The sequence below is a fragment of the Phocoena phocoena genome, chromosome 8 (genome assembly GCF_963924675.1).
Source record: "Phocoena phocoena chromosome 8, mPhoPho1.1, whole genome shotgun sequence".
Taxonomy (NCBI): domain Eukaryota; kingdom Metazoa; phylum Chordata; class Mammalia; order Artiodactyla; family Phocoenidae; genus Phocoena; species Phocoena phocoena.
The window spans coordinates 75,021,135-75,047,987 of record NC_089226.1 but is presented as its reverse complement, the minus strand read 5'-3'; the positions used below and the strand labels follow the sequence as shown (position 1 = coordinate 75,047,987).

General features: G+C 39.8%; 1 protein-coding gene across 3 annotated transcripts in view; it reads right to left on the bottom strand.

Annotated features, from left to right (window-relative positions):
- NELL1 (neural EGFL like 1) overlaps positions 1-26,853 on the bottom strand; it is an 876,133-nt gene that overhangs the window by 208,840 nt on the left and 640,440 nt on the right. For all 3 annotated transcript variants that reach the window (XM_065883022.1, XM_065883023.1, XM_065883024.1), the window contains one exon: positions 10,673-10,768. In XM_065883022.1, the coding sequence (XP_065739094.1) occupies positions 10,673-10,768 (96 nt within the window). The remainder of the gene's footprint in view (positions 1-10,672; positions 10,769-26,853) is intronic.

Below are 26,853 nucleotides of genomic sequence, written 5' to 3'. Positions count from 1 at the left end.
AAAGAGTTCCAGGTAGAGCAAATACCCTGGGCAGAGACCTGCAGTAAGAAGATCATTGCTTTGGCTGCATAGCACAGGGAGATCAGCTTGGTGCTTTGTGACCACCTAGAGGAGTGAGATAGGGAGGGTGGGAGGGAGGGAGACGCAAGAGGGAAGAGATATGGGGATATCTGTATAGCTGATTCACTTTGTTATAAAGCAGAAACGAACACACCATTGTAAACCAATTATACTCCAATAAAGATGTTAAAAAAAAAAAAAGAAAAGAAGATCATTGCTTTGAGAAAATGTAAAAAAGTTCAGTTTGGGAAAAATTCAAGTTATTGATTATAACTTGAAATGGGGAAGGGACTCAGAGAGAGTCCAGGTTGGAGGGCACTCTAAGGGCACTGGAAACCATTTCAGGTTTTTTAGCAGGAAAATGATTTGACTGCATTTGCATTTTATAGGGATTATGTTGGCTGCAATTCAGCAGAAAGAACAGTTTTTTGTGTGAGGAAAGAGCAGGACTTGGGACCTGGAGATCTGCCTTTTGCTATGGTTCCAAGCAAAACCCAAATGACAGTGGTTTAGACTAGGCAGTAGGATGGAGAAAAAATAGATTGTGGTGACTGATCGAATGGGAATGTGAGGGAGAAGAAAACATCAAGGATAACTGATTACATATGATCTAAAAATACCAGGGATGAAAGTGTGTGATTGACAACAATAATTTTCTCATTCTTCCCAAGATATGTCATGATGACAGTATTGTGGCTTTGGAGACTAACACAAAAACTTAAAGAGATTCTTATTAAAGAATCTATTTATTCAACAAATATTTGGGGCAGCTGCTATGTGCCAGGTGTTGCCCTGGTCCCTGGAAACACAGTGACAATGAGATAAAAAAAAAAACTCTTGCCCTCATGGAGTTTATATTCTGGCTGGGCAGTTGGACCAGACAAAACAACATTATCATATCAGAGAGTGATACAGGCTCTGATGACCATAAAAGAGTGACAAGCAGGAAGAGATACATTATTTTAGTTAGGGGTGAAGGTCTTCCTGAGGAGGTAACACTTGAGCAGAAACCTAAATGACATGAGGGAGCTGACTATGAAAATATCTGGGGGAAGAACATTCCAAGCAACCAAACAGTAAGGAAAACATGACTGGAAAAAAAGGTATTCAAGTGAGGGGGAGCATAGTGAACAGTGAGGACAGAGAAGGAATAGGGAGTGGGGCTCAGAGCATGAAGAGTCTTGACCACTGTAACGACTTTGACTTTTATTGAGTGAAAATGGAGAGCCATGGAGGGTTTGGAGCAGAGAAGTGTCTCCATCTAACCTATTTTTTAGCAATGTCTCCTTGACTACCATGCTAAAAAGAGATGATAGTTGTACAACAGTGGATGGGAGATGAGTTAGGAGGCTTTGGCCATAACCTAGATTAAAGATGATGATGTCATGCACAGGAGTGGTAGTGGTGGAGATTATACAATGTTTGGGTTCCAAATATATCTTAAAGGCAGAGCAAGGATTTGGATGTGCTGTGCAAAAGAAGGAAGTCAAAGACAATTTCAAGGTCTTGATCCAGAGAATGGGAAAGGGTAGATTTCATCATCAACTGGAATGGGGAAGACGGTGGGAGGAATATTTTGAGAGGGAGCAGATCATGAGGATTCTAGATAATTAGACACCCTCAATAACCAATCTTTTCCATTATAGGCACACCTTGTTATATTGTGCTTTGCTTTATTGTGCTTGGAAGACATTGTGTTCTTTACAAATTGAGGGTTTGTGGCAACCTTGTGTCAAGCAAGTCTATTGGGACCTTTCTTCCAACAGCTTTTGCTCACTTCCTGTCTCTGCCACATTTTGGTAATTCTCACAATATTTCAAACTGTTTCATTACTATTACATTTGTTACAGTGATCTGTGATCAGTGATTTTTTTCCTTTAATTTTTTTTATCGAAGTATAGTTGATTTATAATGTGCTAATGCAGTGATTTTTGATGTTACTACTACAACTCACTGAAGGCTCAGATGACAGCATTTTTGAGTAATAAGTATTTTTTAATTAAGGTACGTACAGTGTTTTATTGAGACATAATCCTACTGCATACTTAAAAGACTACAGTATAGTGTAAACATAACTTCTATATGCAAAAAACCAAAAAATTTGTGTGACTTGCTTTATCGTGATAATCACTTCATTGCAGTGGTCGGGAACTGAACCTGCAGTATCTCCGAGGTACGCTTGTACTTTGATTAATATCAGATATTGGCGATCAACATGTAAGCCTGTATGTGTGTTACAGGCAGAGAGAACATTACAGGCAAAAGCTCCAAGATTTGAAAAAATAAGGTGCATTTCAGTGACCAGAGTAGTTTAGAATGGGCTGGGATTTAAGATGTATGTGGAGGAGAAGGAGGAGATAAAGCTGGAGAGGTAGGCAGAGGTCCAATCAGGGAGGTCATTAGATATCACGCTATGGAAGATGGACTTTATGTTGTAAGCACTGAGGAGGTACTGAAAGGTTTTCTTAGCAAGATTAATAAAATAATCTTCCAGAATCTCCCCTTATGGACTCAATCTTCTTGGCTAAAACTGTTGCCTCCCACAGATAACTTCAAGGTCTCTATTAAACCGGAGAATGCCTTAAAACCACATTAGCCCACCAAGCCTGAAACTTCTTATCTTTTCAACCATCACCAAAATGAATGCGTAGATATTGCTATTTGATTCATCATATTTTGGACCCAAGCGAACATCTTCGGGCAACTACCTTTTCGAATCAGTGGATCCTATTAGGAGAGAGTGACGCAAATCGCAAGGGTTTACAGTCTTTTTCGGCCAAGCTATTGGCTTCATTTAGGCTTTTTCCACATGATCTACACTGCATTAAATATACTTGGATCAAAAGAATTCTTGGATACTAGTTACCAGGGAAAATGTGTAATTTCTGGGCTCCAGTCGGTCATATTTTTACAGAAGCCTGGATTTCCTTTCTGTTCAGCCATTGTGCTTCAAGTTACAAGGGTGTTTGTATTTCTCAGGGCAGAGGATTAAAAATGAGCCTATGAACCACTCCTGGCTTTCACAGTTCAATAGTACGAGCTTGCCTGGGTGGGTGGCAGGGAGGAAGAACCGCTTGTCATCGAAATAGTCAGGAATTATTTTCTGCATTACTAACTACACTAGGTAATCCCTAATAGCTTTCATGTATTTGATGAGGAATGCCAATCCATTAAAAAGATTGGTGCCCTTTACTTTGCTTCCTGGAAAGCGTGCTGACAAAGCTACTGGAAATACACAAAATTTCTATACTATACTATTCTTATGAATGGCATTCTTGTTAATGGCCTTTCTCTCCTCCATCTCCAGTATAATACATTTTTACTTTGCTGTCTTTTAAATTAGATTTCAACTGAAGCCATTACAACTTGTGATCTATAAAATGAAAAGACTGGACCATGTGAAATTTAGGGTCCTTGTGTATACTCATTTATTCATTTACCAAATATTTGTTGAATTCAAACATAATAGGATATTAAAACTGGACTTTTCCTATGTTAGAGTTCTGATACATAATAATGCTATGTTTCAAAGCTGGATGCTAGACTACCTTTATAACACTTTCAAAAGTCAGCGATGCCTACATTAACCATTAACCATCTTCTTACATTAACCATTAACCACCTTCCGGCTCTGTAAACAAAGACCTAGAAATTTAGCAAGGGATGGTGATGAGGCCAAAAGTGAGAACTTGGTTAGAGAGAGAGATTTGGCATGCCTCCAGTTCCAGGTCACCCTTTCTTTTCTTTATGCAGGAAAGAGGGGGAAGAACATCCTCTCTAAACTCATCCCAGGGTGACAGTCTTCAAGCATATCTAGAAATGTCCCCTGGATGGTTAGGGACAAAGCAAATTATATTTGACTTGTGCCCTAAGAGCCTAAAAGTTAATGCCTGGGTCTGGCACTGCCTCGGTCACATAGCAGAGGAAAAAAAAAAAAAAAGACCACATTAAGAGAGGGCTGCGCTTGGATTGAAGGAGGGGAAAAGTGTCTGCTTTATTGGAATCCTACAGAAGAGCATCACAGCATCACCCTAATCTTATGTTAATCTTGCAGAGCAAAGGAGCCACAGCAGAGAAGTGGCCTTTCACAAGCTCAGAGCTACAGAAGATCAAAGGATCGTCATGTCAAGGGAACTTCGTTTGGAAGTAATTCGTGATCAAAGGCCCTTACCAAAACACCTCACCAAGGAAGAACCAGCAACTGTGCATCGCTCGTCCAGAGGGCCTCAACACTAGAAACCCACTGTACTGGTTACGTGAGACCTTATTCTCTTTCCCATGAGATTATCTCACCCAGGATAAGATTCCTGACACCTATGAATTTTAAAATACAATACTGAAAGAGGAAAAGAGAAAGTGTCTACATCTCCTCAGTGCAGACTTCTCAGACTGTGGCAGGCTGATGAGCGGACTATGTGCCTTAAACAGACTATTTCATATAACCTCACAATAATAATATGCAATAAGTAATATTGATATACCTTTTTTAGTGGTGAACTGAAGCTTAGAAACATTATGTATATCTGATCTAATCTCATCGATTCTGGTAAATAGTGGAACCCAACCGAGACTGACCTAGAATGACGTCAGAGGGTGTGTTCTTACTCCTGTTTTGTTTATTCTCTTCTCACCTTAGGTGCAACAAAGATGTTGAAAGGAATATATAAATCAATGCCCATCATCAAGTAGGAGAGTACGGTTTATTACTCACAGAAGAACATAATGTATTTAGCCTTGCATATAATCTGTTAGATTTAATTGTCCTTGAACACAGGTAATACGAGCTAGAGGCAACAGGTTATTGGAAAGTGTGTAAAATTTGGATTCAGTCATGCATGGGTTAGAACCACAACTCCACTACTGACTGGCTGAGTAACACTTATACACATCCTCATATATGTTCCCTAGGGTGGGACTAGTTGCCTCACAAGAAATAACAAATGCAAAAGGTTGGGACTCATAATCCATGGGTAGTGGGCTGATGCAAGTTTCACTTCACAGAGGCTACATAATTCATGGCAGATCTAGTAGCAGAACACAGGCCTCTGTCCTTCCGTCTAGAAGTATTTACACTATCCCAGGCTGCATCTTTATAGTCCAAATCGCTGTTTGTGAACAGAAGGCATAGCTCCCTACAATTATATTGAGATGACTTGAAAACTTGCTCTGTACCAAGGCGATGAGAATGAAAAATGGTTTCAGGTATTTTTCCAGATGTCTGAAACCTGGCAAAATGGTGAGCCTGGCAGGACCATGGACAGGGTTTTGAAATTGCTCCAAAGAGATCCGAGAGTTCAGTGACAACTCCATTTTGGAGCCACTGAGAAGTGTGTCAGATCTTTAGCTCAATTTCTCCATCACGGCTGAAAAAAATAAAGTTGAGCGGGTGGAACTGAGAAGAGGAGGGGAACGAGATACTGTAGGTTCAGCATCTGAACCTAAGGCTGAGCTGCTTTAAACATGAATGATCTCAGTACTGGTGGGTTTGGGCTCCTCCCATTCTGTGGCGCAATGCCTCTCCTCTGCCATTCTCTATTTCTGGAAAGAACCAGTGCAAGGAATAGTTCCTCAAACAAATTTATACTCATCTGACTTTAATGAAATTTTCAAGAGGATCTGCATCTCTCCTTTTTTGGTGGGTTCAACTGGATGGGCAACTCAGAGACAACTCAACTCCTAGTACTTCCCTTTTGTATGACGCCACAAAAATCCTGCTTACTCTTTGCTGGGCACCTGTTAGCTACACAACAATAGCAGCAACATTAATAACAGAAGCTGCCATTTACTGAGCATGTACCATGTGTCAGACAGCCTGAGAAAGCTCATGCTAAGAAAAGTTAAATAACTCTCCTAACTGCTGTGAATTTGCACTAATTCTCCTCCCAAATGCCCTCCCCAGAGTCCTGTTATACCTGGCAAGGAAATACCCTCTTCTCCACTTAGATAATGGAGCTACTATCCACCCTTGTAAAGACTCGTACAAAAATTTTCTCCATGACAGAGGCGAGCAGAGCAGTAGCAAATAGAACACGGATAGAGCTCCATCAAAATTGGGGCAAGATTTAAAATTTGGAAAAATAGACAAGTTCTTTCTTCTGACCATTCTTTTTCCTTGGTGGATCGACCATATACTCAGGGTAAACTACTACCCTCTGCCCTGAAGCACAGGGAAAAAAATAGAATAAATTATCCTGCAAAAAGTCGTTTCCCTTTAGGAAAGGTTAAAAGGCCCCCAGTCACTGAGAAAAATGAAGTTCTTTTCATGAATTTTAAATTCTCTTTATGTTAAGCTTTTAAGAAATCATTTCTTATTAAAAATATGATTTATATTTATTGTAGAAAAATTAGAAATTTCAGATAAGCAAAATAGAAAAAAATAACTAGAAATTATACTGTGAATGAACAATGCTGTTCAACTTTTTTGCTATTTATTGATTACCCAGAAATAGAAACAGACTCACAGGTACAGAGAACAAACTAGTGGTTCTCCAAGGGGAGAGGGCTGGGGGAGGGGCAAGATAGGTGAAGGGGATTTAGAGGTACAAACCACTAGATATAAAATAAATAAGTTACAAAAACATAACATACAACACAGGGAATATAGTCAATATTTTATAATAACTTTGTATGGAGTATAGTCTATAAATATGTCAAACTACTAGGTTGCACACCTGAAGCTAATATAATATTGTTAAGTCAACTATACTTTAGCAAAAAAAGAATTTTCTAATTACAGTAAATCCAAAGTACTTCTAGAACTCCTGAAGAGATGCTTTAAAAATGATTTTCTGTCTCCTAAAAAATGCTTATATTTTATATTTAGAAATATAAATATTTATATAAATATTTTATATTTTAATATTATTAGACAGATAGATATATAAATTTTTAAAAGCCTGCTTAAAATGCTGCTAAACATCCTACAGTGCACAGGACAGCCCTCTGCAACAAAGAATTATCTGTCCAAAATGTCAATAGTGTCAAGGTTAAGAAACCCTTCATTGGACAAGCTCGCTACCTTATATTTAATCTCTACTTGTTGCTTGCAAATTTGCTTAATGCTAAGTAGAAAACATTCACTTCTTAGAGGATGATCCTATGCTATTTTACGGTAAGTACCATACCTCTGGATTTAGTGTAACTCTTTGATTTTATATTTGAAAAGTCTCTAGGACGAATCGTATTGTTTCATTTTGTTTTGTATTTGGCTCCTTTATGTCAGCGTGGCATGATATCCTTTTAGCTCTCTAGGATTACAAAGAGATTTCACTGGCAGACCTTTTCTATCCTAAGAGTAACACAACTACTCTTCTTACTGGCTCTTCACTCATCTCTCTCTTTACACATCTCCATGTTAGATGTGAAACCAAATCAAAGCTAAGGGCACAGAGAAGGAACAAAGGGTAAGAGAAGAGCCAACGTAATACGTTGTCCAGAAACCAAGGGAGGTAAAATGTTTGCTTATCTTGAGTGGGGTTATGAAAAGTGTACATTTACTAAAATCTTATCAATATAAAATAAACGCAGAGTTGTTCATCTCTGTGTTACACATCAAACGTGAGTGGAATTTTCAACTTCATTATGTTTCAGATAGGCATTTTCTTTTTCAGTGATTTAGCTGAATATACTTGAATTCTGAAAGGCTATCACAAGCAATGAATAAAACCACTAACGGGGGGCGGGGGGCGGGGGCAAAAGAAACATTTTTAAAACTAAATGTAAGTGGATTCTATATAGCTCAAATGGGACCATTTAATTAGCCCTAAAATTAAAACGAACCAAATATGACATTTAATGTAACCATGCCATTAGACATTCACAATGCATTTGTATTTCCCCTTTGCACCTTGTGTCTCAAGGCATCTAGCATCACTATTCAATGTCAAGTGGAATTATTTAATGTTTATTGCTGACAGTGAGCACAAAATTATTCTGACAAGATATGAAACAGGTTTTTAGTCTTAGTCCTATAATTCACCTAGATTCCTTGCACACAAGTGATTGGAAAAACATGTACTTTACGCTATCCATAAAAAAATCTCAGAGAACTAGAATATTGGCCAATATTAAACAGAATGGTTTTGCTACAAACGGAGGACATCAACACATACAGAGAAATCTTATTTTATTCTTTTTTTTTTTTTTTTTTACCTTATAGCAACTGTATAAGTTTTCAAGAGTAAGTAATTCTCAATCTCAACTTTAATATTTATCTAGGAACCAATGACCTGCCAATGTCTGTCTTACTTTTGCCTCTGGTCTTGATTTTCTCCTCTATCTCGCTTTTTCCTATTCCATATTATGGACCAGAATGTAAGCACTGATTCAATCAGCCACTTATTGAGCAGAGCAAAGGAGAGAGGTCAAATCAGGAAGCCATCAGAAACCATAACTGATTCTTCCTGGGCTGCCACTGACTCAGGCCCTGGTCTAAGATCAATGCTCTCCTCCAATGCTTTATGATGCAAAAAGAATAAGAACTTCACAGTAGATACTCTGGTTAAATATCACTATGACAATATAAAAATGACTGGTTTATAACAAGCAACCCGAGGTGCTTGGTGAAAGTGCAGGCTCATGGACCCTCCCCCAGACATTCTGATGCACCAGGAGCCCAGATTTTACAGGAAGTTCATCATTATCCCTTTGAAACACATGCAAGGGTTTAAAATGTAGTTTGTGGAATACAAGTTGAGTTTTATTCTCAGTTCTAATACGGGCTCTGTAGCATTGCAGAAGTTGCTTAATCTACCCAAGCTTTAGTCTGCCATCTATAAAATGAGCGTAATAATATCTATCCTTTTTGTTTGTTCTTAATATTAAAATAATCATTTAAAAGGTCTCATGCATAATTAGTACATGATAAATGGTATATCATTAGTAATATTAGAATCCCTCACCATCAGCATTATCATCATCACCATTCTGTCCCCATTAATTCCTGTATTCTAATTTTAGGGAAACATAGCCGTTTTGGAGGAAATAATGAGAAACCTTTAGATTTTTTTTTTCATTTTAGAAAACCGAATTAAAATCAAATGCACTGCAATATGGTTATGTGTGCTAAGTTACTGTGCTTTTGACAAGAATCCTTCAGTTCCATGTGATAATTCTCTCATGCTGCTCGGAGCCGGAACTTGGCTCTATATGTCTTTTTTTTAAAGACAAACCAAGTAATTATTATTTAATAAATGTGACCTGATTTGTTGATAATATCACAAAATATGGAAACAATGATGCTCATTGTTGATTTCCTTGTTGAATAATTTATGTAGTTAAATTTTGACATGTTCTTAAAAGGATCAGGCCGCCCTATAGATACACAGGCAGTGCAAATGTAATATGTCAAACAAGTTGGGGTATAATAAACAGGCTCATTTAAAAAATTTACTATTTAGGGCTTCCCTGGTGGCGCAGTGGTTGAGAGTCCACCTGCCGATGCAGGGGACACAGGTTCGTGCCCCGGCCGGGGAAGATCCCACGTGCCGCAGAGCGGCTGGGCCCGTGAGCCATGGCCGCTGAGCCTGTGCGTCCGGAGCCTGTGCTCCGCAACCGGAGAGGCCACAGCAGTGAGAGGCCCGCATACCGCAAAAAAAAAAAAAAATTATTAAATTCAGAAACCTTTAACATGAAGGCAAGGAAGCAAGAGCTTTGCTTAGATCTTTGACATTAGATGAAAACATACACCCCCTCATGTAATAACAGGGATAAGGACTATACCACCATATTGCCATCGTGCTATGCTCTACTATGAGACGTGTCCAGTGTGACATTCCAGACTCAGAAGCACATAACACAGTGATTTTAACCTAATGAAGCTCATGGGAAAATACAATGAAATACTCAATTTCACGTGGCAAAAACCTCTTGTTTGCACTGATACATACCCTGACACTTTGGCACTGAATGTCGATTTCATTTACACACAGGTAGGAGGACTTCTCCAATTAATAAAAGAGCTAGATTTCACTAAATAGTGCCCAGTGTAAACACTACATTTACTGCAAATAGAAAGCTGTACATAATGGAATCTTACCAATACTAATTGGCTTATATTATCAGGTCCATGAATGATAATATTCCTAATAAACCAATATTATAATAAAATCCCAACACACCAATAAACCTGCTGCTGGGGTTATTTAATGTGCTTTTACACAAGGAGCGTGTGGTTCTCATTCAGATTCTGTGGGTGCAGCAGATTGCTATAACTCCAGTGGTTGCCCGTGACGCTACCCAATAGAGGATTAAGTGCCGCTGGCCAGTTTGTCAGCCTTTATCTCTAATTAGCACTAAAAATGCACACTGCAAACAGAGGCAGAGAAAAGACTCGACCTTGCTAAATTAGACACGCTGGAGGGAGGGCAAATAAAGCTCTATTTTCAGAAGGAGGATGCCTATTACACAGTAATCAAAAGGTACCCAACTTCAGGAGAGCCACATCCACCATCAAGACATAATGTATTAAGTCAACCCGCAGTACTATAGCTCCAGAGGAAGAGCCTCCATTCTCTCTGAAGCCTTCTCTCTCTCTCTCTCTCCCCAACCCCAACACACACACACACACACACACACACACACACACACACACACACACACCAGATGAGGTTACCTTTCTCGCAGCGGCTTCCTGTGAATCCAGGAGGACAGACACATTTGTTAGGAGACACACATGTTCCACCATATCTGCAGCCCTCTTCGCAGAATGCTGTCACAAAAAGATAAGGGATTTCTCTTAGAATGGCAATAAGGAAATTCATGGTAAATAGCATGGACATTGAAACAATTCTTTCATTGTTGCACAGGGAATATATATCTATGTTGACATATTTAAAAGTCACGGTATACAAAAAGAAATAAATGAAATACTACCTATTTCACTGATTTACATCAGATCAATTGAAATAATGGATATAAAGTATTTGGTGCTAAATGGTAGCTAGTATGAAGAGCTCTTACAGTTGCTATTAGTATGATTATTGATATATTTGAAATCAAAGAATCAATTGAGGAGCTAGAAAGGACAGGGTTAGGATAAAGGCAAAGGCATTTAAAATACTCACTGTTTTGTAGATACTCTTTCTTACTAAGCATTTTTATTACAATAACAACATTTTTACATTTTTTTAAAGATTTTCGGTAGTCAAAACAATTTTGAAGGACATAATAAATTTAACTAAGTGCTTACTTTTGAATATTTAAGATGTTTCCAACATTTCTATAATAAAAACAATGCCTTGTCCTTATAGACAAAATGTTTAACACATCTCAAATTATTCCTTTAGGGAAAGTGCCTCAGTGTACAAATCCTATTTCAAGGGGTATAGACTTGATAAAGCTTTCTGATAAACATTGCAAAGTCATCCTAAGGCCATCTCCGCACTACCCTGCTAGCCTTGGATTAGTTCCCCTTATTACACACTAGCAGAGCATATTTCCATGCCCCTTTCCTTTGCAGTTTTAAATATAAATGTTCATTTATGCATAACTGATTACCATCTCCTCTTGCATCCACTGGACTGCAAGACCTATCATGGCAAGTACTGTGATTATTTTTGCTCCCCGTGGCGCCACAGTCTCAGAATCTGAGGCCACAGTAGATGCTCAAAAAGTATTTGCTGAATGAATTAGTCTATATTCTGCAGGTTTGTCTGACAGGAAAACACTTGTTCTCACAACTGTGAAATAGTTCCATCTGAATAAGTTATTATCAAACCCTGCTGGATAACCAATAATTTTGTGTTCTTAACCCGCAAAATTTCTCACTAATGAAGATGACTGCAACTTGTTAACGCAGGATTTCTTTTATTCACATGAGAGCTCGGTGAGCAAATGTTCTGATTTTTAATTGCAGTTGGAAAATGTCACCCTGGAAAAATGTCATGGTTATGTTTTGCCATCATCACATAAATAATATGGGTCTAACTTTAAAAAGCTCCATTATGTCTTTAGATAGCTGAATGCTAGTTCAAGTAAATAGAACTTCTCACAATATTGTCATTTTCCACATCATTTGATGCCCCTTGGATGATTTAACATTCTGTAATTTAGCAATTAATTGTGAGCTCCTCTGTTTCTGCCAGAGGATATATAGTGTGTATCTTGGTATTCGAATACCATTTCCTATTTCCAGCATCTCAGTACCCTGAGACTAAGAAAAAAAAAGGTTTAGACAATATCTACCTTGGTATGTTCATCAGAAACCAAATGCATATAAATATATGTATACAAATGTATATGAAATCTCTTGTCCCCCAAATCACACATTGTGGGCTCTGGTGACAAACATTTCAAGTTAGGTATTTAGAGTAGAGCTCTGCATCGAAGTTAACAACAGAACAAGAAAAAGTTTTTGCAAGCTAAGAATGACAGATGTAAATCTGGTAAAGAAAAGTTTCAAGTGGCACCCAAAGAAGGCAGGGGCTTGGAAGCAGGAAGCTCAGTCTGGGTTTCTTTGTGGCACAAACAGCACTTGATCCAGATCTGTGTACACACATGTGCGCGCGTGCGCGCACACACACACATCAGCAGACGTGGTTAGGAGACTTGGTGTTGTTTTATAATACACGTGTGCTCTTGATTTACTCGCCTCTTAAACAGAAATGATAATAGATGTTGAGAAGAAAGCATATGTTTGTGATGTTCTAAGAATGTGCAGATAGAATAAATAGGGTGCCATAAGGATAAAATGAGTCAATATTTGTAAGGGACTTAAAATAGTGTCTGGCACATAGTGTTAAGTATTTCGTAAATAAAATTAATTGGTTATGACTGTGAAACTTGAACAAATTGTCTAATACGCAGACAACATAAACCCATCCTGTAAGGTGTTCAGCTTCACCAAGATGGGTTTAAGGCAACCCTTCTTTTTTTTTTTCGGTATGCGGGCCTCTCACTGTTATGGCCTCTCCCGTTGGACGCACAGGCTCAGTGGCCATGGCTCATGGGCCCAGCCACTCCACGGCACGTGGGATCTTCCCGGACCGGGGCACGAATCCGTGTCCCCTGCATCGGCCACCAGGGAAGCCCACAACCCTTGTTCTTTGTGCTTGATTTGGTTTCTCAAAAGAGTAGCAGTAGCCCTTATCATCAAATATCAGATAGGTGTTACTGTTTCCAAATAAAAATGGTGAAATGGGGACTCAGAAGTCAAGTGCCCTCTGTGAGCTGCACAGATAATAAGCAGCAGAGCCAAGATTCAAACAAAGACTCTTCGTTGGCTTCAAAGTCTTACCTCCTCTTTCTAAGACGCAGCGAAGACTCACCTGCAATCTGGTATTCACATGGGCAGGTTTATTCCCTTTTTGAATAGTCCCATAAGGGTTAAGGGAACTGACTACAAACTGGAAGAAAACAGTATCTCCCAAATTTCACACATTGCATTGAAGAAGGGGTGTAGGGGGTTGTGCAAGTTCATGCACCTATTACCTAACCTCCATTTTTGTCCATTTTTAGTCACATTTCACCCAATTGCACATACTGCTTCTATTGGAACTTATCTGGAATAAAGAAATTCACTGCCTACTTGAACCTTAGGTAATATGCCAAACATTTCAAAAAAAAAAACACAAAAGCAAATTAAAAAGGAGCATGTCATCCAAAACTTAAGCTACTCTGGAGAAATCAAGATCAGTGCGAGTTTTCTTTGAAACCTCATAAAACATCATAACACACTACTGTATCCTAGTCTAAAAATTGTGCACACATTACTTATATCTGGATAGGCCCTTCTGGATCAACTATGAACCTAGCGTTTCTTCTGGTACTCACAGGACCTATAATTTGCACAGCATTACTTAGTTGATGGCATAACCAGAACAAGAAGCCAGGTCACCTACTATACCTCTTTCTAGCTTATGAGAAGACAGGATGATAGAAACCACATGGTCCAAATCCTTGCTCTGTATTTATTAGCTGTGTGACCTAAGCAAATAATTTCACCCCTCTGGACCTCAGTTTTCTCAAGAGCAAAGCAATAATGATAATAATGAAAACACCATGCTATGCAGGTTAAATTAAACTACCAATGTAAACCACCCAGCACAGGGCACTGCAAGTGGAATAAGCTTAAAACCGGATGTGACTGTCTTAACTTACCACCGGGCCTTTGCTTTTCCAAATACCAGTACTATAACGCACCAGTTCCTCATCTAGATTCTGGAGATGCAGCAGTGAAAAGATCCCTATGCTATGGCACTTATTCTTTAGTAAGGGCTAATTGCCACTCCTTCGTTGACTTGGTGACCCCAGCAGTATCGTGTGGTTTGCCATGGGACTTGGAATCATAGCTCTTTTGCAAACTCAGAAGAACTCAGACACCATGGGTGTGTCACTCCTTTGTCGACCACTTTCTAGATTCCAAAGTATGGCCTGTAGACCGCAGATATTCAATGAGATTACAAACTTGAATCTGTCATTAGAATGGCATTTGTTATTAACTGCTACCCTGGGGGAGATATTGGATCAGATCAACTCTAAAATGGTATGATTCTATTTTTGAAAGGAGTCTTCCTGTTGCACAATAAAATAAAAAATTCAAAACTGAGCGAGTTTATCCAAAGAAAGACTTTTTTTTGTTTGTTTTTTTGCGGTACGCGGGCCTCTCACTGTTGTGGCCTCTCCCGTTGCGGAGCACAGGCTCCGACGCGCAGGCTCAGCGGCCATGGCTCATGGGCCCAGCCGCTCCGCGGCATGTGGGATCCTCCCGGACCGGGGCACGAACCCGCGTCCCCGCATCGGCAGGCGGACTCTCAATCACTGCGCCACCAGGGAAGCCCAAGACTACTTTTTATATTTAAAAAATTCTTAGCATGTGAAACAAAACGAACTTTAAGGGGAACAGGATGAGAAACTGGGTTTGCAGGTGCCAGGTTTGTGGATGCCTAGTATTATCACCATGTGCTCAATTTGACAAAAATAGTTTGACACTAATAAAAAAAGTAATAGCCCTCCAAGTTCTAAACACTTGGTATGATACTCTTAAAGTATAACTGGCATATATTTAGTTTCTAGGGACACCCTGTATTCTGAAAAAATAAGGAAACATATCAACACCATCTGGTAGAAGTAAACCCTTTTCCCTCCCTCCTGGTTTCCTTGAGAAAGCATTTTCCTTAAGCTCATTTCTACCCTCTCTTTGCCAGCTTTTCTCATTCTGTCCCTGGGGAGGTAGAGAGATTTATTCTATCGGTAAATTTGGAAACAATATATATCAGGATGATGTCCCTTGGGTGGGAGAAACAGGAGAATGGGCTGAGAAAAACTATCATTAGGAGTGAGTAATATTTACATTTCTAGTTTTATTTTGGATGGTGAGTTAGTAGGTGTGAATTTCATTATTAAAAATAACTATCAAGATATCAAAATAAATAAAAGCTGGCCACCATGGACCAATGGTTACAAGGTGTCATAAACCAAAGATTATAATTAATTTGACTATATGCACCTAAATTCCAAAGGGGGGAGAAAATATTTAACATCTGGTCACGCTCAGTAAAACTCCATGCCTACCTCGCTTCTCTCTTGGGAGTGAGATACCTTCAAATGGTATCAATTTTCCTTACTTCCCTGATGATGCCTTTCTCCATGGGATTCAGTGGGTAAGCTGGTCTTATTCTGTGTTTATTCTTAGCAAACCAGGTTGACTTACAGACTTAAACTCATGTTCTCCAATCCAGCTCTGTCAATAATAAAGGTGAGATCACCCCCCTCCACCATGTCTGCTTTGTGGTTTATTCCTCACCTAGTTCAGAACATAATATTTATCAAAGATCCCCTCAAACATTTTGGTTGTTACAAGATGGCAGGTAGGGTCAGTGTGCTACTGGCATTTGGTGGGTAGAGGACAGGGATGTTGCTAAATATCCTACAATGCACAAGACAATCTTGCAGAGCAAAAAAATTATCTGGCCCAAAACGTCAGTAGTGTTGCACGTGAGAAACTCCACTCCGACTTTACACAAGTCTATGGGGTACCTCCATGAGTAAAATTAGGTTACTTTAATCCCTTTTTGCATCCTCCCAAAGTCTCCCCTCAAGAGTGTAAAATATAAAGGTAAGAGTGAAAACCATCCAGATAGCTACCCTGATATATAAAACCAAACATCCAGATGTCTGCAGTCCTCACTTTTCATCATTCTGGCCTCAAGCACACAATATACTGCATAACTTAATATCTAATTATTGGCCCCTAAATCGCCTTCACTCCTATCACTTACTATTTGTGTTTGTCTCTGTGGCTCTGCTAGCCTTTTCCACTCTTCTTTTCAACATTATTAATAATAATGACAACAATAGTGACAGTCAATTCCATTTATCGAAGACCCATTAAGTACCTTATAGACCTAATATTCCATTTCATCTTTACAGCAATGCTGTGCATTTCTCACGCTATTCTCCTTTCCAGATGAGAAAGCTAGCTTAGAGAAGTAAGGTGAGTTACCAAAGGTCGCACCACTACTGAGTGGCATCCTGGGTTTCAAGCTCAGAGTCCGAACAACGTCACTAAGCAGTCTCCATTTAGGGGTTAGCCACCTACTATGTGTAGATAACGTGCTGAGCGCTGAGAAGTCCAAAAGGAGACATGAAAATTGCCTCCATGCCCAAGAAGCTCACAGTCGAGTAGCAGAGAATGGTACATATAAAACCAAGCACATCAAATGTGATCTGTGCCCCTGTAGCAGTACGAATAAAGTACTGAGAGAACGTGGAGAAGAACGTGATTAACTGTGCCTGGCGCACCTGGGCAAAGCTGTGCAACAGAGCTGGCATTTGAGCTGGGCCTGGAAGAAGGAATGGGATTTTTGCCAGGTGGAGAAGCACAGGAAAAGAGACAGTTCAGGTCATGGTTTTGTCCTGCAGAAAGGTAACAAATAAATGAAGAAAATGAACAGGTGCTGATAACTCACATCAAGGTTAGAGACTGAACATTAGAACAGAACACAGTAAGCCACGTGGGGAAGCAGGGGCATTTTACAATCTGTGAGCCATCCTCTCCGTCATGCCATCTCTCATCCACTTTCCAGATTTGTTACCTACCTTAAGGTACAATAGTGTCTTGCCTGGGTATCTGCATATAGACTTTTCCATTTTTCTATCCATTATTCTAGTTGGTTTAAAACAGTGCTTTGCTGATCTTTTTTAGTACACTAAATAGTTAGAAATAGGTTTTACATCAGAAACCCCATAGACAACCAGAAATATAAAATATACTCTTAGTACGTGTAATGCGTTCTGGTATTTCCTATCATATTGCCTTGCATTATACTGTACTGTACTGCCTTCCATATATGGTATTGTATTATATTCTGTTGTACGTAATTTATAAATGCAGCTATGAATCGATGACTTGCTTTCCCAACCCACTAAAACTGCAGTTTAAACCATGTACTTGTTTCATACATTCTTGGTGATAGCCACATTTTTCTAGTCCATAGCATTTTGTGATAGGATGTGGGCATAGAGTCACTTTTAGATTAACCTTGAAATCTTCACATTGAGATGTTGGTTTTAGCTCTAGAAAGACTGAAAAGATAAGAAAATGTCTACAAGTGTTATTTTCCTATGGATGTAGTTACAACTGAGATCATATGGCCTGCAAAGCTGAAATATTTGCTCACTAGGCTTTTATAGAAAATCTGTTACAGAAGATGAACTAGACAGGAGTGGCATAGCTTGAAGGGAGAGATAATGCATCCTTCTGCATTTGGGGGGTGCTATATATGTGTTTCTATAACTGGACTATGAGATTCTTAAGGGCCATGGTCATGTTTATTGCAACTCTGCCTTCCTCTATATCATCCTGAACTCTGGTGATACTGAACCCATATTTCTTGGTAGAGTAATTTAATTATAGAGAGAAAATAAAAAGTTTGAGAAGACAGTCTTGTGTACAAACTAACTATATCGTGAAATTTGAGATAAACATTTGACCAAGTCAGATCACTCCAGCTTTACAGATTCATCAGTCATCTACTGTGTGCTTGACACCAGATACTCTAAACAGATATGATCCCTGTTTTCCAGGATCTGGGATTCTAACACAAGGATTCTCCCTGAGGGCAATATCCCCCACAGGGGATATTTGGAAATGTCTGGAGACATTTTTAGTTGTTACAGCTGGAGGAATGCTACTGGTGGGTAGAAATCAGGGATACTGCTAAACATCCTACGTGCACAGGGCAGCCTCACAACAAAGAATTATCCAGCTCAAAATGTCAGTATCATGAAAGTTGAGAGAAGACAGTCCCTTAATTTAGTAATTAATAAATACTTATTGAGTACCCTCTGTACCAAGGATTATGCTGAGAACCAGGGCTCAGACAGACAGATAAAAACATGTCAACATATGGGTTTATATTCTAGGGGGAAGATACAGAATAACAAAATAAACATGTCAGTGAGATTGCAAATTAGATGATGACAAGTGTTATGGCCAAAAACGGAGCCGACCAGGGGAATATGAAGTACGCCCGCGGGGAAGGTTGTAATTGAACAGGGTAATCACGGAAGGCACTAAGACAGTGGCATTTGAGAAAAGACCCAAAGAGGAGAAAGAGTGAGCCATGCAGTTATCAGGCAGAAGAGTGCTCCAAGCAGAGGATACCACAGGTGCAAAGGCCCTAAGGAGCAGATTGCTAGGATTGCATAATGCTTTACAGATCCTAGCAATACACGAAACCAAAAGGAGGTAGAAAGAAGGAAAGCGTTGTTTCTGCCTGGAAGGTCAAGAATGGCTCCAAAGAAGAGCTGCTGCCTCAGCTGAATCAGGAAAATAACTAATAAACCATCAGGCAGCTTGGGGCCAAGGGTGCTAAAGTCAGGAAGAAGGAACAGTGTCTGCAAACGTATAGAGGCATGGAGCACAACTGAGTAGAACTAAAAGAGGCTTCAGCTGCTGGAAGAGGGGCTGTGAGGAACGAGGAGTGGGGGGGATTAGCTGGGATATCATGAACGCAGGATTTGTGCTACTTCACAGACAGGCCACTTCTGCTCTGCCTGTCTCACCAGATACCCACTGGTCTTATGAAGGATTTAGGACTGCCAATATTATCTTACTTTTCCCCAATTCACTTTCATTCAGAACAAGAGTGGTCTCTTTCTTAGGGAGGCAGAATCAAAATATTGAATATGAATTCATGTTTATGATTTTTAAATCTCTGAAATGTAGAACTGGAAGAATCATCTAAAAGGGAGAGCCATTCAACAGGAAATTACTAAGAACTTGGGAATGAGGGATATTCAGCCCCAACCATGTGCCCCTGGGGGGGTGGGGCCAATCACTGACACATCACCCAAACAATCGGGGTGCCTTGGTAAGTCTTTCAGGACCACCTATGGCTCAGTGAGTGGTTAAGAACATGACTCTGGAAAGAGAGACCTAGGTTCCAGTCATGGTTCCAGCCCTTATTAGCTGGTTGATTTCTTTTCCTAGCTTCACTGAGATATAATTGACATATAACATTGTGTAAGTTTAAAGTGTACAACATGCTGGTGTGATACGTTTATATATCGCAAAATGATTACCATTGTGATTATTTTGGGAAAGTTCCTCCTTAAGCATCAAACTTCTTTCTAACTTTCTTTCTAATTTTTATTTTTTTATTGAAGTATAGTTGATTTACAATGTTGTGTTAGTTTCAGGTGTAAAATGATTCAGCTATATACATATATATGTATATACATATATATATATATATATATATATATATATATATATTCTTTTTAACATTCTTTCCCCTTACAGGTCATTACAAAGTATTGAATGTAGTTCTCTGTGCTACACAGTAGGTCCTTGCTGCTTATCTATTTTATATATAGTAATGTGTATATGTTAATCCCAAACCCTTAATTTATTCCTCCCCCCTATTTCCCCTTTGGTAACATAAATTTGTTCTCTATGTCTGTAAGTCTACTTTTGCTTTGTATTTAAAGAAAAAAAAAAAGATACAAATGAACTTATATTCATACTCCTTACCTGTATAACTAGGTCACTAAGAGAACCTACATCATACTGATATTACCAGGCTTAAGTAAGATAGTGCAGGTAAAGTCCTTGACATAATGCCCACACATCGTAAGCGCTCGGTAAAAGTTAGTTCTTTTTAAATCTGTCAATCTTTCTCTCCAGGTTAATTAATATAGTACAGCATTTTCTTTCAAATATCAAAACTCTTCACAGCCTACCTTCCCTAACCGGTACACAAATCGATGGCAGAGTTTGAGAGCTTCTTGAGCACTGGAATCAATAACAAAGAAAATGATGAAGGGGATTAAGACAAAAACCCAAGAAGAGGAACAGAATGAGAGATGGTGTTCAAATTTCCAAAAGCAAAATTCAGGAAGTTAGTTTGGGACCCCCTACAATGTACAAACCAGGGCAACAGTCAAATTACATCTTTGCAACAAAAACTCTGAAAGCAATTCAAAATTTGGTGTTCAGCGTTTACTGGAGCATTAGGAAACGGGAGCCTGCAAATGCTAGCTGTGAAAAGCAGTTGAGGAGAAAGCCTGGGGTGCGAGGGTCAGAAGGTTCCCTGCTGCACTGCCATACTGGAGCCCAACACATCTATTACCCCTGGAGGTCACAGTCTAGAGACTTTAAGAAATAAATTCCAGCAAGCTCTCCCAGGAAAAATCACTATGTGATTTTTATATAACCGCATGGAATTAGACGTTAAATCTTGAGTGAGATATGGATCCCAGCTGCAGTGACAGAAGCTGGGTAATTCGGGTGGACCCAAGTTCTCAAGAGAGCTCTTCAATTTCCCACCTCCATCTTGGAACTTGAACAGTTTCCCAGATTTGTAAAGAGTTTTATGCTTTTGTTTTAGAAAGTGCTTCATAAGAATCTTGAATGGTGATTTGTAGTGGTACCTTCATTCTGTAAATGGGAAAACTGAGAGGAGAGAAGTAGATGACTTGCTCAAGAGAAAGTTAATTAGGAAGCAGAGACAAAGAATTCCAGGCTCTGGGATTCTAAAACAGCATCAGGTATCTGAGAAGTGATGCCAACTTTACCCAATGGGTGAAAACTAGTTTAGGGATTTAGATTGTGGGGAGGGAAGGAGAGAAGGTAGAAATAAGGGAGGAGAGAAGGATGAAAGCATAAAAAGAACAGAGGAATGAAAAAGAAGTAACTTAGCAATCAGACCCTGCAGCAAACACTGCTCTCTGCACCCACACTCTGTAATACCTAACACAGACAGACACCTAGGTTGTCAGATGAGAGGCTTTAAGAAATGGGCACCGTGGGTGCTGATCTCACATCTGCCATTTTCTAGCTGTGTGACCTGGGGCTGATCTAGAAATATCAATGAACTTTATTTCCCTCATGACAAAATTGAAAGCAAAATAGCCTCCTCATTACATGGTTGTTATGAGGAATAAAGGTCAAATGCTTAGTCCCAGGTACTCAAACGATTTTAATTATTATTATTAGTTACATACTTATATACACAGTGGGGAAACCCATTTGAGGACAAATACACTGATGTGGGGAACCAAGGGTAAATGAAACGCTAATTCACAGGGCTATCAGGCTACATTTGTATTTTGTTGAAAATGTACTGCTTTTCAGTTCCATGTTTGAAGGTCCCGACCAATGAATCCAGAGTTAGAATTATTAATTATCATGTTGTAGAACGCAAAGGAATTCCAAAGAGTGCTGCTTGCTGGTGGACTCAAAACATATATTTGACCTTTCCTTGGCTGCCTTCAAAGTCAAAACCCAGGGTCCTCTTAAGCGAGCTTGCCTGATTAATGGCTGCTTTCATGTTCATACACACCCACCGGGCCTCTAGCCTTCACCACCGCCTGGTTATGTATTGTCTAGATGTTTAGCTATATCTCATCTACAACATGAGCTGCCCTCATTCTTCAGCCAGTGTTCCTTTTGAAATATTTAAGCTCAAATCCCTCTAAATGCATTTCTAATTTATGGGCAGCGTGGTACAGGTAAAAAGAACACAGCCCCTGGAATCAGAGAAACCTGGATTAAATCACTAGCTGTGTGACCTTCGGCTAAATTACTCACCTTCTCTGAGCCTCTGTGGGCTCACTTGTGAAATGAAGACATAAATACCTCTTCATCAAATTTGTTTCAAAGTTAAGTGACAATATAAACATGAAAGCAAGTGGCACAGAGCCTGATACATTGCCTTCCTCTCCAGATTTGTCCCTTGCCACTTTCACTGGCTGCCCTACCCCCCAGGCACAGTTCCCCACACAGGCTGAGCTTGCTTTTGTATCCATCTGGTCAGCCCACATGACGCTGCCTATGAAGAGGGTCAGCAAGATGCTGGGGCTACTATTTCCTGAGGGTGTTATAAAGGAGTTTTCATGGCGTCCAACTTCCTGCCCAGCTGGGGAGCTGCTCCCAGCTCAGACTCTCAGCTGGAAGGGAATCCACTCATGCAGAGAATTTTTAAATATCTCCTCTATACCCACAGTGTGCAGAGACTGTTCATTCTGATCAGTGTACTATGATCCCAGCAAGGAAATGACAGGTACAGAGTACCAGGTTAGAGGGACAGAAAGACAAGATGGGGCAGCATTTGCAAAATACACAGGAGAGAAGCAGAGCCTCCCTCAGAAGCCATTTGATAACATTTGGGCCTCAAGGACTATGTTCTTTCCTTGGATAATTGTAAGAAGTAAAAAGGGAGTTCAGGTTAAAAAAAAAAAAAAAAAAGTACTTGGCAACCCCAATTTTTTGTTAGCTCATTTGTTTTTTCAGTGAGAAGGAACATGGAATGAATATCAGAACCCACTGCAGGCCTCAGTCATTTCTTTTCTATAATATTACACTTGAAACTTGTTTTTTTTAAATAAAGCATGGGTTTCGGAATTCCTATCAAACATTTTCATTTCTTTTATAAAGTTCACAGTTAAAAAAAAAATCTAAGAATCGTTGATCCACGCATTCAAAAACCAGCAGTTGAAATCTTACTATGCACCAAGTACTCTGCTAGGCAGTTAACATGTAACAATGATCAGAGCGGACAATGTCTCTGATTTTATGATGCTTACCTTTTAGCGGGGGAAAAACAAGCAAACAAGCAAAAGTACAAAAATTCAGATAATAGTAAGTGTTACGGGGAAAACTAAAGCAGAGTAAGGGAGCTAAGTGTTAGGAGAGGGGTTAATACCTACGTAGGGTAGTCATAAAGGCCTAATAAATTGACATTTGAACAGACACATAAAGGATGAGAGAGCAGACCAGGCAGACAAGGCGGGTGATGAGTGTTCTGGGCAAAGGGAACAGCTCAGTGCCAAGGTCCTGGCACAGGCCCTTACCCAGCACCTTCAGGCACGGCAAGCAGGCCAGGTGAGGCAGGGGCTGAGTCACAGCAGCAGAAAGCTCATGGAATCGCTCTTCTCTTAGCGTCTTTAGGACACTTAAGGACTTTGGTTTTTTGCTCTGAATGAAGTAGCCATTGGAATGTTTTGTGCTACAGAGTGACATAATGTCACTTAGGTTTTAACAGGATCTTTCTGGCTGTTGTGTTGAGGAAAAATAGACCATGGGGTGGAACAGGCAATAATAAAAGCAAACAGACCACTTATAAAGCTATTATAATAATTCAGATGAGAAACCGATGGTCCCCTAAACCGGTGTGATAGAAGTGGAGGCGTGAGAGGAGTCAACAGCTCCCCCAATAATCTATGGACCAGGTAGACTCCGCAGAGTAGAAGCAAGAACTTTGTCCGAAGGAAACAAACTGGGTAAGTAACATGTCTCTTGCCCTTCTTCTACAGAGTTATGAATTAGGGAGGCTTTTTCTCTGGCAATAAAATGGACTACACTTACATGTATTTTTTCTGCCTGGAATTCTCCCTCCCCATCGGTAAATTGGTTAACTCCTCCTTGGCCTCCAACCTACAGCTGAAATGTCTCCTGAACTGGGAAGCATTTTATGTTGGATGACCCTCTTTCACCCCAGGCCTGCAGTGTAGGTTAAAGGCCTGTATTAGTTTCCTAAAGCTGCCGTAAGAAGTTACCACTGACTGGTGAGTTAACACAGACGAAAAATATTACTCTCTCTCTGTCTGAAATCAAGGTTTCAATGGGGTTCGTGCATTCTGGAGGCTGTGGGGGGAACGTGCCCCGTGCCTTTCTCCCAGCTTCTCTGGCTGCCAACAGTTCTTGGCATTCCCTGGCTTGTAGCTTCCGAAATCCAATCTCTACTTTCATCTTTCTGTGGCCTTCCCCAGGGGGGCTCTGTCTCAAATCTCCCTCTCATTTCTCATAATGACACAGGTCACTGGATTTTGGGCCCCCGCTAAATGCAGGATGGTATCACCTCAAGATCCTTAACTAGATCTTCAAAGACCCTATTTCCAAATAAGGTCACATTTACAGGCATTGGGGGTTAGGGCATGGACATATATTTGGGGGGTGGTCACTATTTAATGCACTATAAGGCCCCTCCTGTATTCCTCCAGAGACATTTCATCACTTATCATACTCTCCTGACTGTCTTCTTACCAGTCTGTCTGGCCTAAGAGATTTGAGCTTTTCAAGTATGCACATCATGTCTTTCATCCCTCTGTCTCCAGTTCCGCACCCAGTTCTTGGCACACAATACATAATCAATTGCTCCTCATTGAATAAATTAATTACAAATCACAGAGTAGACTCCTAAAACCAGCAAAAGATTTAGCTGAAAGTCACTAGGCACTTTAAACTTCCTGTTATCACTGGAGCAGATACTCAGGTGGTTTCTACTGGCCTGTTACAAGTGCTTTGGCTTCTATTTCCTTCTTCAACGGAACAGAATATACAGTATAAATGAAACTTTATACCTACGCATTGGGCAATGCAGAAGAAAAATTCTGAACCGTAAGAACAATACTAGCGGCTTTCGAACTTTTAAATAAAATCTACCCCAATAGTTAAATCATTTCCTCTTCTTTCACTAACCATTCATGGTGCTGGTATTTACCATTTGCTATTTTTCAAAAGAGGAATCAGGAACTTGCAACATCCAGAATGATACCATATCCAAAATTATACCCAAGAAATTATTGGAATGGAGAACACTGTCAAAGCAGTAAGCACAAGAGAAAACATCTAGGTAACCAAATGAAGTGAATGAGATTATCATCCAAAAGGGTGTTTTGATTGTATCTCAAATTAGGAATAAAAAAGGAATTGATGATCATTAGATATAAAATCGGAGAACCTGAGAAGCAGTAGATAGGAAAGACATGGAAGGAAGAGAAGTAGAGATTGGCTACAGCAACAGAAGCCATGTCAAAGATTAAAAGCAAGGAGTTGAGGACTTAGGACATTTCTTAACATGAAGATGAAAAGAGCATATGGAGAGAGGGGATAGAGGGGGTTCCAGTCTCTCAGACTAGGAGTCTCCTGAGATGACAGTAGCAACCTCCTGGGCATGATGGCAGGGATGCCTTACTGTCTATCAGATTTATAAATTCTACAGACTGTGTCAAGGCAACTGATGAAAGAACGAAGTCTTACTTATTTCAAGAGCTGCAGAGTAAACAGTAATGCTTATAGTCTAGCAGATTGTGAGACATTAAATAAAAGGCCAAATCACTTCACGTTCATTTTTTCGGTTTCATAGGACATTACTATAATCAGTAATACTGAGACAGAGCCATACTGAGGACACATTGACCAACTGAAGGCCTTAGTCTGATGCTTGATTATTTCTAAATGTTGTAGACAAAGAAACTAAAATGTATAGAGGTTAAGTAACTTACACCCAAATCATCCACATGGTAAAGGGCTTATGAGTAGGGTTTAGAAAGATAAACAGGAGTTTTCTAGGTAAGTAACATGGCACCAGATATTTTAACAGGGTGAACTGAGGGACAGGCCTTTTAGTGCATGTAGTGAAAGTTTGCTGTTTTTGCCTCTTCAGCATTCACTCCCCATTAACAGTAACACAATGTGTTCTTTTATTTCAGGAATCTCTCTTATCCCTACTCTCAGTTCGTGTGGATTGGGTTGAACTCATTGCATGTCCCAATTCTAAGTATGGAAATATATAATTAAGCCAATTCAAAAAGACCATTTTCTTGATGCTATCATAGTGTTGGAGGTGGTAGGAAGTCCTCTCGTTCCAATGGAATTGCTTAGCTAATATAAATCTGGAACTGCCAGTGGTCATCTTTCCTTCCACTTGAGAGAACTGGCCTAAGAAAGAAATCTAACACAGAAAAATTCAGACTGAAGGAAAGGGAAAAGAGACACAGACGTCTTCCTTATACTAATTTGGAAATACTGAGTCCAGCACTGCCTGATCTATCCTCGGATTGTTAGTTTCAGGAGCCAATAAATTCCCTGGTATGTTTAAGCCAGTTTGAATTGGGGTTGCATCGCTTCCAGCTGAAATATTTTTTACTAAAACAGCAAAAAAAAAGAGGCTTCCTTATGCTGGGAACTTCAATTAATTCAGCATGGGTGGAACCAAAAATGCTAAGAAAAAAGGGGCAGGAGATGAGGCTGGAGACAGAAGCAGACTGTGAGTCCAAGTGGGTAAGAGCTGATACGATGTGAAGGTGCCTGTGACTGCTAGGACCAGTGGTACAGACCTCACAGTAAGGTTTTAAATGCTTTATGAACAATTCAGAGCATACCAAAGGCCACACTGGAGAAACTGCTCTGAAACAGGAAGAACTTATTGGGAGAAGACATCTTTTTTTAGGAAGAAAATTTACAGCAGTCAGCAAAGCCATACTGCCCCAGATGCCATGCAGCACTTACACGGCATGCTCTAATATACAAGGCACAGTGCAGGGGTATGAAATATGATGGCTTGGAAT